We start from the raw sequence: 14,387 nt of genomic DNA, 5'->3' as shown, positions 1-14,387 counted from the left end.
TTGGTCACCTGCCTCTTGCGGTTCCGTGGTTCTCGCTTCTCCGCTTGTCTCCCCCAGATCTCCTCCTGGCGGGATCCACGGGTCGTCCCGCGGTTCTCGTGGTTCTGGAGAGGCCGACCGCTGGAACGGCTCTGTTCCTTCTCGTCTGGTGTAGTGCCTAAATTGTTGACAGTTCCTGGTGACAGATCTGCTTTGATCCTCGGCCGTCACCATCGTGCCTTTCACGGCGGTTACTCTCATGGGGCTTAGAGCAAACCGCAGATCTGTCTTTCTGGGCGTTGGTTCTTCCAAAACGTACTGACGCTCGCGCGCCTTACCCATAAACCCCCTTTCCCCCGGCGTTGCGCCGTAACTGGCTCCGCCCCCACAACGGTGTGGGCAACACTCTTTTAACCCTTGGAGTGCTCGGTAACAATGGTAGGTCCCCTTTAATGTTTATTTACACTGTTTATTACTGTGTCTGGTATTCTACTCAAAGCACTTATTTGAACTTATAGTTGCTTATTATATAATTCTGTAATGGTCTATACATTTTTCTGTATTTCTTTGTTAGCGAGAATGTTCATTTTCTAGTACTAAATTCCTCCTACCTTAGAGACCCCCAGCTCTTTTACTGGATTTAGGACATTTTAATTTGAACTCTGGAGTGAGTGTGACCTTTTTCTCACTCATGTGTTTTGGCCTGATTTGGGTTATGTGTTTACTTTGTTTTTGGAGTCCGAAAAACTCCATAGGCATCTACTTTTTGTATGGTGACACACAGCACCTTCAGTGCATTGTCACAGATACCTTTTCTTGGGTGAACTACAGTTCCCAAGAATAGTAAAGTGAAATTGACTTTACTTAACTTTTCTCTTTGTAGGTCCAGCACACACCAACTTATGTGGAGTGCTGTTGGGGGGCGGGGAGGGGGTTTATCTAGTAGCCCCTTATCCTAAATACCTTTTTCTTACCATCACTACATTTAATGGCTTGTGGCAGTGGTTTAATTTTTCCTACCATTGTACTTTTCTACTGCAGGTTGAACCCTCAGCTGTAGTACAGCACCCCTGGGTGACCATTTTGTCAAAATGTCACGGTCTTCTTTTTTCGCCATTTCGGTTTCTGAGGTCATTCTTGGGTTTTACTCTGTGCATTGAGACAGATTCAAGCCCTTTGTTTGTCTTGCCTTTGGTGGGCTTCATCCCTGAATCCTGCCCCTGGCTCCAGTGTGTCTGGAAGGATAGAATGTGAGGGAGGGTCCCGAAACTCCCCTGTCTTTTGTCTCTAGGAATACCTGAATGCAAACCGTTTTAATTGGCTGCTGCTGTTTAGTTTATTCATTCACATACCCCAGGGTTCGGTGCGCTTTCTGGGCGCATTGCAAGTTACATGGTTGCAGAGCATTTACAAAATAGCGGCAGAGAAAAACAATTATTTACATCATAAGATAAGTGGTTACAGAGCATTTTACACAATAATGTGTACAGAATATGAAATACTAGTGAAGGATGAGGCCATGATCATACATCGAGAGTAGACGGCCACGTTTTGAAATCTTTCCTAAATAAGTGATAGGAAGGAGCTGCTGTAAAGGAGGCGGACATAGAGTTCCATAGCTGGGCTGCCATGACTGGGAAACTGCTACCCCCTGCTTTCTTCAATTTGAATTTAGGGACTTTGAGGCTATTAGCCTGCAAGATTCTGATAGGGCGTTCCGGGGTATGTTTAGTGAATTTGTCACTAAGAATTTAGGGCCCATATTGGCGAGCCATTTGCAAGTGAGGTTGAATTTTTGATTCTTTCCTTAATGGCGAGCCATTTGGTGGTGCGCCTAATGTTAGAAATACTTAGCACTGTTCCAAGGGCGTTGTTTTGGAGTATTTGCAATTTACTGATGTTGTGTTTACTGGTGCCTAGATAGAGTGCATTTCAATAGTCTAGTTGAGACCAGATAAGGGCTTGAGCTAGCGTGATGCAGCGGTCAGTGGAAAGAAACAAGCGTTAATTAGTTTACAGGTGTAACTGGTGGCTGAGGCAGTAGCATTGACTTGTTTTTTCAGGTTCGATGCAGAGTCCAAATAGAAGCCTAAAGTCTTCACCTCTTTAGAGACTTTGATATTTAGGCCGTCAATGTCAAATGACTTAAATTGGTTACTGAGTTTGTTCAGTCTACCTAGTGACCCAATGAGTAGGAGCCCTGTCTTGTCGGCATTAAGACGAAGCCCATGAGTGGCTATCCAGGCTTGTTATAATAAGGTAGATTTTGTTAATCCATTCCACGTCTATGTCGTAGTCTTCAGAGATTGGGATGAGAATCTGGGTGTCATCTGCATAGTTAGTGTACGAGACTCCCAGATTATCAAGGTCATCAAACAGCGGCTTCATGAAAATATTGTAAATTGTAGGTGAGACGGAAGAGCCCTGAGGAACTCCCCAGGTTACCAGTACTGGGTCTGCTGCTGACGTGGGAGAGAACACTCTCATGGAGCGATTATCTAAGAAGGTTTGGATCCATTGAGTGGCTTCCTTCGAAAAATGGGCAACTGAGATAAGGTGATTGCAAAGCACTTTGTGATCCACTAAATCGAAAGCGGCGGATGGGTCCAAGAGGAGAAGAATGGCTAATTCCCCTGGTTAGGCAAGATTGTATGCAGTACCCTTTGGATGCACTACAATAACCTTGACCACCTGGCAATAGGGACCCAACCTTTGGTACAAGTCTGAACTACACAGGTTGGTAGTATCTCAAGAGGGGTCAATGTGAGCAGCGTAAACACCTACTCAAGGTTTCTTGATAAAACAATTAATAATTTATTTCAGTCAGTTGTATAAGCCTTCTTCAGAAGGGAGCAATATATGTAACAATTTAAATACACTTCAAAACACACTATTTATCTAAATCAGATGATACCAATTGGGGATGGCACACAGACACTTCCTACACCCTCGGGTGACTTAAATAGCTAGGACGCTGTGAACATTGATTTATCACTGGTACATTTAGAACAATGCTGAACTTGGTGTAAAAGATAGAATAGAGGAATAAAACAAAGGTTGACAAATAATTCACAAACAGGTAAGTACTTTTAAAACCTTCCAATGCAGAGTAAATTAACCATTTCCTGGGGGAAAGGGTCAAGGCACAAAGTCAGATGTAAAGAGGAGTCTCTCAGGGAGCCAGGACAGCCACTTCGGTTCTAGCAGCAGCGCAGTGGAAGTACAGCCAGCTCCGAGAGATGTCCAGACGGGCGTACTTTGGAGTTGATTGGTCCTACAAACTCAAAGGGAGAAGTCGTCCTTGCAGGGCTTCTCTAGTCAAGGTGAATTTGGCTGCTTCAGCACAGCAGCAGGGCTTCACCGGGCAAACCAATGGTCCATAAGTTGCAGCAGGCGTCTCTTCCAAGTTCTTCTTCGGATTTCTTCGTCCAGTGGTCGACTCTGCCTTCCAAGCCAAAAATCTTGCCTTTTTTATGCAGGTTTCTCCCATTCATTCCAGCCTAGCGGTCAATTGCACAGCAGGGTTACTGTCCTTGCCATACATCCAGCGGGCCAATCACCTAAGAGTGCATTCCTGTCTCCTAGGTACTAAGCGCAGGGAGTTTTGGCACCTCCCTCGCTTTATGCCCCCCGCCATACACCCTGGAGCCAGAGGCATGCTTCACTCGTGAATCCCGCCAAAGGCCAAGTGAACAAAGGGACCAAACCTGGTTTGGCGCATTGAGTAACTCTCAAGGACCTAACCACAATGAAATGGCAAAAAAGAAGACCGGGCCCTTTTGACAAAAATGGCACCCATGGGTGCTTTACCAAACGCAGACTGCCGTAAAAACACACAATGGTAGTTAAAAGTGAATCACTCCCACCAGCCATTCGGTGAGGAAAGGGTAACATAAAAATGTTACATGAGACGCTAGACAAAGGGGATACTAAGTAACCCCTCCAGCACCCTATTGTAAGATAGTGTGTGCTGGGTCTAGAAAGTTTTAGAAGTGTAAGCATAGTCAATTACACGTCACTGCTTTTGGAAACAGTAGTTTATCCAAGAGAAGATATTTATACCTTGGGGAAATCTGAAAGACTTCCCTGTTTCACTGCACTGAAGGTGCTGTGTGGCACAATGTAAAAGATGTTGCCTATGGAGTTTGTCAGACTCCACAACCCAAAAACCACATTAAAATACTTGAGAGAGTGGGGGGAAAAAAGGGTCTCGCTCTCTCCAGGTTAAAAAAAAAATCAAGTCCTCAAGATCCAGTAAAGTTACTGGGAGTCTCCAAGGTAGAGGGAATTAGAACATTTCTGAGAAGTCTCCCCAACACCTCACCTTTTAAGCAATTTCCCATTCATTCACGGCCTAGGCTGTCAATCACACAGCAGGGTAACTGTCCTTTCAGGACAGCCAGCCGGCCAATCTGGCTGGTTTCAATCGGGCACACCTAGAGAAAAAGGACGGGGGCATTTCAGGACCCTCCCTCACTTCCTGCCTTTCCAGACACACTGGAACCTGGGTGGGCTTCAGGGATGAAGCCCGCCAAAGGCAAAACACAGAAAGGACTCAAACCTGTTTTAACTAACAGAGTAAAAGTCAAGAAGGAACTAACAAACAGAAAATGGTGAAAAAAGAAGACTGGGCCATTTTGGGAAAATGGTCAATCATGGGTGCTGTACTGCAGCTTAGGATTCAGTCTGCTGTGAAAATGCACACCGGTAGTTAAAAGTAAACCACTGCCTCCATCCATTTAAAATGTGTTGGTGTAACAAAAATGGTCACGTGAGAAGTGGGATAGAGGTAAAGCCACCCCTCTCACCCCTCCCCCCTATTCCCCCCCCCCCCGGCACTCCACATTGGGTGGTGTGTGCTGGCCCTACAAAGGAACAAAGGAAAAGGTCAGTAAGACTGGAATCGTCTTACTATTCTTGGGAACAGTAGTTCACCCAAGGAAATGTAATTAAACATTCAGATACCTCTTAGTGGCACTACACCTTAGATACTGTGTCACCATGCAAAATGCAGATGCCTATGGAGTTTGGCAGACTCCATAAGAGTGAAACACAAAAATCCTAGTCGGAAAAAATAAATGAGTGCGAAAAAGGTCCCACTCACTCGGGAGGAAAAAAAATCACAAACACGAAGTCCAGCAAAAGAGCTGGGGGTCTCTAAGGTTGGAGGGAATTGGCACAGAAACGAAAACTCTCCCTAACAACCCCCACGGTTTCCTCCCCTGGTTGCTTGTAGATCCATTGGTGACCAATTGCCTGTGATACTGCAGCAGTGTCTGCTTGGAGCTCGAAGAAGAAGGTAACCAGGAGACTCTAGAAGCCTCAAGGGCAAACTGAGATGTGGAGGCGGCCGAACATCGAAGTCGGAGAGGACTCCGGCAGTTCCCGTGCAACCGCTTGGAGGGTGTTGAAGGTGCCCAAATCTGTTTTTCACAGATGCAGGAAGCTCTAGAGGGCACTTCCTTGATATTGTGCTTGCTGGGGGTCCCAATTCAGGTGTTTCAGAGTAAGGTAAAGCCTTCAGTTCTCTACTCTTACTCCAGAGAGTAAGAGAACAGAACTAGTACCTACATGGGGGATCCGTCCCCTCTAGTGTTGGCAGCCTGGTCCCAGTGCAGTCAACAATAAAAGTCTTGGTCCAACAGCAGTCACCCCCACTGTTCTCTGGGGATTGTTTGGGTACAGAGCTCTCCTCTGCCTTCAATGCCGTCTGTCATCACCTCTATGGCAGATTACTTTGAAGTAGCCAATACTTAAAACACCTGTCCAGGGAGTCCTCGTTGGCCTTGTGAAAGTCCACAGGTAAATCAAAGAATGAGGGGGTACCTCTCTCCTTTTGATAAGCAAAATGTCCATGGGGGATTGATCCAAAGCGAGCCGGCTGTAAGGACTCCAATGACTGTTGTAGCAAGTACCCTTTGCCTTATGCCCTCACACCCAAGAGTACATTCCCTGTAGGAAATGAAGGGGACAGAGGAAAGGAAGAGTCCTAACAAACCAATATGGTGGGACCCTTCTCCGGGCCTACCTTCCTTCTCTGGCTACTCTAACACCTCCCCCCTTCCAATGCCTGCTGACTTCAAAGGAGCTCAATTGGCCAGCACCCTGGTGTTTGGGAGGCTTTTGTTATTTCAGTGCCTGCCTTTGAAGCACAGTTCTCAGGGGGTGCCCAGTAATCCCTAGAGTTCACACACCACCCTTAACTCCAGATGTATCCCCATCCAGTTGATGCACTCAACACATTCTCTGAGATGCAGAACTTAAGGGCACTCTTTTCCTGAGAGTGGTGTAGCACATCTACTGCCACTATTTTAAAGGCTACTTTCACACACTGTTGTATTTTCACAGGTGGAGCATGGCTGCATTTTCTATCCTTTGGTTGCCATTTCACCTGTACCCAAGCAAAGTGCACCCATGCTCCACCCACCCATTTGGAGGCAACCATTAACAAAGGGACTACATTTTGAAAACTGAACGCATCCTGCTCTGTCCTAGAAAGACAAGGGGAGGAAATTAGGTGTTATTGTCTCTAGAGGGGAAGGTAAAACTTGAATCTCCCACATACTGGTTTCTAGCTGAAATATCTCAAAGTGACTGCATAAGTCAGGAAAATGAATCCCGAAACTAAATGGAGTGGTCCTCCAAGTTGTTGGGACAAGGAGCTTGGTTTGCTGAGGCTAAGAACATCGAGTGGTGTGATGCTGGTCTGTTGGATGTACTCCTTGTGGTCTGGCATTTTTCCGACAAGTCTAATATGCAGCAACCTAGTGAAAAGCATCCTCCTACAATGTACCAATGGAGAAAGTGTGAACTAGCCTGATTACCAAATTGGGCACAAATGAATTTTTCTGCCTAGTAAGCACCTTGGATTAAGAACCATATGTTCCGGTTTAGTCCATGATGGGCCAAAATGGGCACTCGATGCCCCGACCGTTGACAATCTGCAGCAGCAGACTCTTGGGAGAAATGGCAGTACACAGAACCTTCCAGTCCGAAAACAAATGATTTGCTAGCTCACAGGAATTATGCCTCGGGTTAAACCCATGTGCTGTTGTAACATTGAACCACATACTCCAAGCTTTGAGGACATCCTTGGTCTGTAGCTGCTGAAGTGGTACTTCAGACACAGACCGGGTACCAGCTGATGGACCCTCTATTGAATCGGTGTTAGAGGGCCTAAAAGGCCTTGCATAGTCTATCGTCTTTCCTGACCCTGTAAATGATAGCATTTCTAGGCCCAGTGGCTAGTCATAGGCATGCACGCATGCATAATTCTCACAACGCACCACTACAACCCATTTGCATAGTGGCTGCTTGCAGGCACTTTGTTCATGCATTAATGTATGCCTGCACAATGCTGTCTTGCACTATCATATGCTGATTGTCTAACACCATATCCATAACTCCTTGGCCAGATTATGATTACAAATTTGTTTAACCATGAACACTTGTGAGTTTTTCTTATTTATTTTTTTACAATTCTTTTTTCTGTCCTGCAGGCCTGAAATCCTGAAGCACGAGATGAAGGTTTTCTTTGTGAAGTACAATGACCCCATCTATGTGAAGTTGGAGAAGCTAGACATTATGATCCGCCTTGCATCCCAGGCCAACATTGCTCAGGTCACTCATTCTTTATCCATTGCACCTCACCTCCTTTCTCCCTAAACAGTGTTCCTTGCCTGACGTAAAATGGCTGTGTTAAAAATCTCATTACTTTATCTCCATCTTACCCTGCGTTTCTTTCCTAAATATAATGTGCTATATGGTATCGAAAGTAAGCATTTTTATAGAGCATGCTCACATTCTCCATCTTACTTTGCGCTTCCCTTATTATGCCCTGCCTGTCAACCCAGATGTGTCCCTTCCATTGTTTAGTAAGATTTTCATAGTAATGATCTTCCTGACCTGTGTCAACCCCAGAACATTTTGCTTTTATTGGTAGATTATTTTCCCTTCTACATCTTTGAGTGGGAACCTTTTTCCACACTCCCAGAATGTTTTACTCTTTTTATGGGTGTCCTTGTTAAGACTCTCCATAGTGTCTTTTAAACATTATCCCCTTTGACAACAGTTTTGCAATAAGTGCTTATTTTTGCTGGGTTGCCATAGGGGCTCCCCCTTTAACTTTCTCTGGCTACCACTGTGAGAACTACAGTTCCCAAGGGTAGAAAGGATTGTTGGATCCCTTTTACATTTTATTAAGTGAGTGCAGCACCCCCCACCTTATGGGGGGTGCTGGAGAGCTACCGAGTATGCTCTGTAATTGGGAGTCCTCTCGTCCAGTGCACTGCTGGAATCCTCCTAGGCTGTCTTCTGTGAAGACCCTAGACCCTCAACTAACTCTAAAGTAAAATACTTACTTGTTCTAACAGTCTTTCTTAGGAACTATGACTTTTGCTACTTAAGAACCTATCCTGACCTGCCTGTTTGACACTAGACCCTAGTGACCCCCTTTCTGCCACTGAGAGCCCTCATGCTCCAAGAATAAGCGGAGACTTCTAAGGATTGGACCTTTTGCCTAGAAAAGAGAATAAGTGTATAAAAGTTACTTACTTGTAAACAAGTTGGTTGCTAACTGTAACTCTGAGTGAAAATAATAACAAAAGTTATTACTTACCTTGGAAATGTGCTGCCATTCTGAAAAGTATATACAAGGTTATTTTACTCACCTGTGAATTGGTTGTGATAAGTATTTCTTTCAGAATATTAGTTTCCCAACTGGTCCTTGCTTCCCCTGATGTGCTCTTAGCCTGTCCAGAATAAATCTGCATTATGTTTTACCTACGTAGAATAACTGAGTCATTCATAAAGAGTAACATTAGGATTTGCTTTCCCTGGTCTGTTTCAGAAATTGGGCTTCAAGTAAGTATTCGGCCAAATTCCGTCTGAAAATTAGGTATTCGCCTTTGGCCGAATACCTACTGGAATCCCTACTTGAAGCTGAAGTTACACCCCTACTTTTCAGGCATTGGCGTGCCTGACCCCAGCATAGTCAGCAACTGGCCTGCTGAGGTATCTCTCACTCTCCCTAACAGAGTCCAGCTACTGGTGAGGGAAGCAGAGAAGGGACAACAGTGGCTGGCAGGACCAAGAAGTCTTAACAGGGACATCAGGTTACAAGGAATTGTTTACTGAGTAAATACCACAAGCACTTTCACTGCTGCAAGTTTCACACTAAGGTGGCTAATCTCTAATCCCCTTGCGGGGAACAGACCTACGAGAAAGTCAGAAAACGAGTGGAGAAGCCCGAGAATGTGACCTGGGGTGGGGTGAACAGTGAAGCAGGTTCCAAGAAATGCGAGTCCGGTTTCTTGGGCTCTGAGGTGGGGGTCCCCCACTGTGCACTGCCAGGGCTCAGGTTTCTAATCTGCCTTAATCGCACTCGTCTACAACTACTCATTATTTGCTGAGGTATCTAAACTGCGCAATTATTTTCGGTCTTCCTGTTCCCAGTGTGAAATCGCTTCTTCTCTAAGCGTTAATTGTTTCCCTACGGCACTCTGATTGCACTGACCTCCACCACCTCTCCCAAACAGGCCCTGCCTACAACTTCCACAGGCCCAATCTTTTTATGTTCCCTCACTATCACGCCATAATCCTATGCCACCCTTCTCAACCAGATCACTTGTGACCTCCTTATGACCCATATCCCAACATTTACTTACTTGGCTAAAAAGACGATTACCTTCCAATGTTGGGTGAGTTGGTGTGCCTGCATGCCATTTCTAGTGCATGTAAGAGAAATTATAGATTGCCAAATGTGAAGTGTCCGTTAAATGTAGTGCAGTGATTTCAGTGTGCCATCTTCATCTCTCATTGACTGAAAGGGAACCAGCTAGCTTGGAAATGTTGCTGTGCCTCCCTGTTCCTCTCTCAGCATGCGGCCCATTGGTGCATCATCAAACAGAGTCTGTCTCAGAGCCCGCTTGCATGGGAGGCACATCAGAAGCCGGGCCGCAAGCTAAGTTGGCGAACAAGTTGAAATATGAAGAATGGAAACCTGCAACAGTGTTTTCTTTGTAGGGTGAGCTCCCACCCCATTACGCTCTGTTTCCCCAATACCCGGGGGAATACACTGGGAAGGGGTTGAACAAAGAAGGCGAGGCAGTGACCTGTAAATCCCAGGGCCTGTTGCCCCCATGCTGATGGGAGGGGAGGGTGGAGACAGCTGGCCAGGTGCCAGGAGGCGAGCTGGCTGACATGAGCCATTTAGTCAACACCCAGCGATTCGCACCATTTCAGATTCAAATGTGAGTCGAGGACCATGTCAACAAACCGCCGCAGACAAAACAGCCAGGAGTCCGGTGGCTGGCAGGCGCTCGTGCTTTCTTGGGGCTGTTAAGAGTGGGTGGCCTCTGCCAATCACTAAAAGTGATGGCAATTGATGATGCCAGCGTTTGTGTGTTTGTATGATAGTCTAACTTCTTTATGGATACTACCACATGCACAATAAGTGTCCTCTTTTATATAGCGCTTGATAGTGTTAGTCATTTCGCAGCGCAATAATCACAATTCAGATTTTTTAACAGCAGCCGTTTGTGAGAATTCTCATAAATCTGCCAATTCCCTTCACCTTAGAGACCTCCAGCAACTTTGCTGGATTTTGAGGACTTGATTTCTTTTACCTGGAGAGTGAGCCTTTTCTCCCCACTCTCTCGTATTTTGATGTGTTTTACTTTTGTTCTTTGATTATGGAGTTTTAGACCACTCGATAGGCATCATCTTTTCATGCGTTTCACACAGCACCCTCAGTGCAGTGACACAGGGAAGCCTTTTAGGATCTCCCAAGGTTTAAACACTTTCTCTGGGATAAACTGCTGTTTCCCAGAGAATGTAAAGTTAAATTGACTTTACTAGTCTTTTTAAATTCCTAGACCCAGCACACACTATCTCACAATAGAGTGCTGAGGGGTTACCTAGTATCCCCTATGTCTAGAAACTCATGTAGCAGTCAAATGCTACCCTTTCCTATCGAAATGGCTGGTGGCAGTGGTTTTACAACGAACTACCATGATTTTTCCCGACCGCGAACACCGGTAGCTAAAAATCACGGGAGCCATGTTTTTCAAGATGGCGCCTGAGCACCCTTTGTTTAAATGGGTCCCGGTCTTCTTTTTTCACCATTTCCTTTTGGAAAGGTCCTTCTAGAGTTTGTCTCTGCGCGCCAAACTAGGTTTGGTCCCTTTGTTTCTATGCCTTTGGCGGTCTTCAGGACTGAAGACCGCCTCTGGCGCCTGAGTGTCTGGGGTGGGCAGGAAGTGAGGGAGGTGCCCAAAACTCCCTGCGCTTAGTCTCCTAGGAGACCCAAATGCACTCTGGCATGATTGGCTGACTGTCGGGCAAGGACAGCCACCCTGCTGGGTGAGTGGCAGCTAGGCTGGAATTAATGTGAGAAAACTCTTTAAAAGGCAAGGCTCTTGAACTGGAAGGCAGAGTCAACCACTGGAACGAAAGAAACAAAGACGAGCTGGAAGAGGACGGCTGCTGCAACTCCTGGACCGTTGGTTTGCCCGGTGAAGCCCTGCTGCAGGTCCTAATAGCCAAGTTCATCTCGACAGAGAAGCCCTTCAAGGACGACTTCTTCCTTTGAATTGGACTCGTAAGCCACCTGGTCGCCATTCTCGGAGCTGGTTGTATTTTCCTCAGAGTGCTGCAGGAAAACGAATATTCAGGGAGAAGGACACCAGCTTATGTGCTTGAAGACAGCTACCGGAATCAAAGAATTGCCAGTTTGCCAGCTTTTTGACCAGTCGCTGTGCAGTGCAGGAGTCCCCCGACGTCCTCCCTCTTGTCCCCACGACTGAGGCTCGAACAGCGAGATCTGCAGGAACCGCCATGACCAGAAGTCTTCAGCTGCATCTTTTTCTTCAATCTAAGGTACTATGAAAACCCAACCGAGGAGAACTTTCCTCTCACTGCGAAAATACGTGAAACTTTGGCAACTTGCAGGCCAAGTCAGCTTGTGACCCGACTTATGAACCTTTCTTCCGTGAACTACTTCCGAGAACCGTTGCAAAGACTATTCCGTTTTAAATACCAGAACCGTTTTTACCTATACAAGACACTAGTCCATTGATTTTGGCCTACCTATTGCATTGAATTAACTCCTCAGTGAACTCAAACTATTTGCACTGTTAATTCTACCATTCGTTTTATTAACTTGTGCCTTTTTGCTCCTACTTCAAAGTAGTTTAAATGCCTCAGAACCTGATAGTGTAATATACTGTAGTATATTTCTGTGTGATATTAATTTACTACAGTCAGTTAGAAAACATTCACTAAAAGGAGGCAATCAATAAGTGTTTTACCAAGAAACCTTGAGTGTAAGTGTCTATTGAATACTTGTAACTGTAGACTTCTGTGTAACCTCATTACAAGCTCGCATTCCCTCTTGTGATAAGCCTGGCTGCTTAGCTTGCTACCAAAAACTGTGTGGTACAGACTTATACCAAAGGTTAGTTTTGCTTACACCTGTAGTCCTAGTTGTGTGTAGTGGTCCCAAAGGGTACTGCATACAAACTTTGCCGAACACCGTTTAATCTCATATGCTTTCTGTATTGTCGATGAATGGGAGGAAGGGGGTGGCAAACTGCATCTTGGTTCCTTAAACGAGGGTAGCCTCCTGAGACACTACAGCACACATTTACAGATGGATGCTTCAAGCGCATGCGTATGAATAGACGTGCCACGTATGACAGGCATTGCTTCCCAAGAGGCTTTATAAAACAGGACCTTGCGTGTAAGCATTGCATTTAGATCTGCGTTGATGGGGTGTTAACATACCGGCAAATGCTGACACACTACAGACATGTCAATAATAACAGATTATCTATAAACACCATCTTACTGAAAGAAAAGTATTAGAAACACTATGATCTATTTATAAGCACTATGCATGCCCTTCAATGAAGTTCTGTTACATCGAGCATTAGCAACACCAACAGTTTTGGCTTGTTATGCATATATTGACACATTTCCAGTAGTAATCTACTGTTCGGCTGCGGCCGAATACTTCCGTCAACTATTCGGTATTTGGCTGAATAGTACATTTACTATTCGATACACCCCTATTTTAGGCAGAAAGTCTTAGGTTTACAACTGCCTTTAAGTTGCTGATAGCTCCTGTAAAAAGTGTATAGATTTTACTTGTCTGGAATATAACTGTTATCCTAAAATAGGTTCATAATTGCTTCCTTTAGTCTGTGAACTGCAATTGAATATGTCACCCCAAGGTCCAACTCCCCTAGAATAACTGTTATCCTGAATCGGAATTATAGGTTTATACTGTTCGTAGATTCTGTGTTTCACTAATCGCAAATGTATGTTGTCCAATTGACTTACTATGTGAATTCTTGCTGAGCGTAACGGTACAACTAACTAAGTCCTAAGGACTTAGTAAAACCATTCAACTCAGACAGTACAAGAAGCCAATTTTAGTATACCACCTGAGTTCATGGTAGCATCGACAGAGCAGCCAGTCTTATCTTAGGCGGGAGAGAGGGCTGTAGAATCAGTACACATGAAATTGTAATACAAATGGTCCAAAGAAACACTGAAACACTATGTATTATAAAAATAAATGGTTTATTTAAATACAAGTAGGCCCAGATAAAACCTGGGGGAAATGAGTACTATCAAATTGTATATAACCACAATTATAAAAACACAACACTATGCTCTAAAGTACACAGACCAAAGCATATAACCTTGTTTGGAACACCTAACGGGACTTCCAAGGAAGTCAAAACCAATAGTTACTTTTAGAATACTTTCCGTAATACCAGGGTAGTAGACCCTATAAGTTGTACCATACTGCTCAGCAAGAAATCGCATAGTAATATCAACTGGACAATGTACTTTTCTGATCTAGTGAAACACAGATTATAGGAATAGTATAAACCTATAACTCTGATTCAGGATAAGAGTTATTCTAGTGGAGTTTGACCTTGGGGTAATATTCAATTACAGTTGCTTTTCAGTTCACAAGCTAAGGGGAGCAATAACTAACTAACTTTAGGGTAACCGTTATAATCTAGGTAAGTAAAACCTATACACTTTTTACCGGAGCTATAAGCAACCTAAAGGCAGGGGTACACCTAATACTGTTTTTGTGTCTGTCTAAAACAGACCAGGGAAAGCAACACCTAATTTTGACTCAAGGTTATTCTAGGTAGGTAAAACCTAATGCAGACTTGGTAGGTAAGAATTAGTGCAGTCACACTGTGAGACCGTACAAGACTTATCTGCTTGGCATTAGGTAACCCACGTTTTGGTGTAGGTCTGTACTACACAAGTTGGTAGTTGACTGAGCAGCCAGGCCTAGCTCAAGAGAGGTAAATGCGAGCTGTAGTGCTGTACAGATAAAACCGGTCAATGCAAGTAACACTTACACTCAGGGATTCAGTTAT

General features: G+C 44.7%; 1 protein-coding gene across 1 annotated transcript in view; it reads left to right on the top strand.

Annotated features, from left to right (window-relative positions):
* Nucleotides 1–14,387, top strand: part of AP1B1 (adaptor related protein complex 1 subunit beta 1) — an 896,137-nt gene that overhangs the window by 163,161 nt on the left and 718,589 nt on the right. The window contains exon 7 of the mRNA XM_069619269.1: nucleotides 7,479–7,599. Coding sequence (XP_069475370.1) covers nucleotides 7,479–7,599 — 121 coding nt within the window. The remainder of the gene's footprint in view (nucleotides 1–7,478; nucleotides 7,600–14,387) is intronic.

Source organism: Ambystoma mexicanum, chromosome 10 (genome assembly GCF_040938575.1).
Source record: "Ambystoma mexicanum isolate Mex_15411 chromosome 10, UKY_AmexF1_1, whole genome shotgun sequence".
NCBI lineage: Eukaryota > Metazoa > Chordata > Amphibia > Caudata > Ambystomatidae > Ambystoma > Ambystoma mexicanum.
This window is presented reverse-complemented; position numbering and strand designations above follow the sequence as displayed.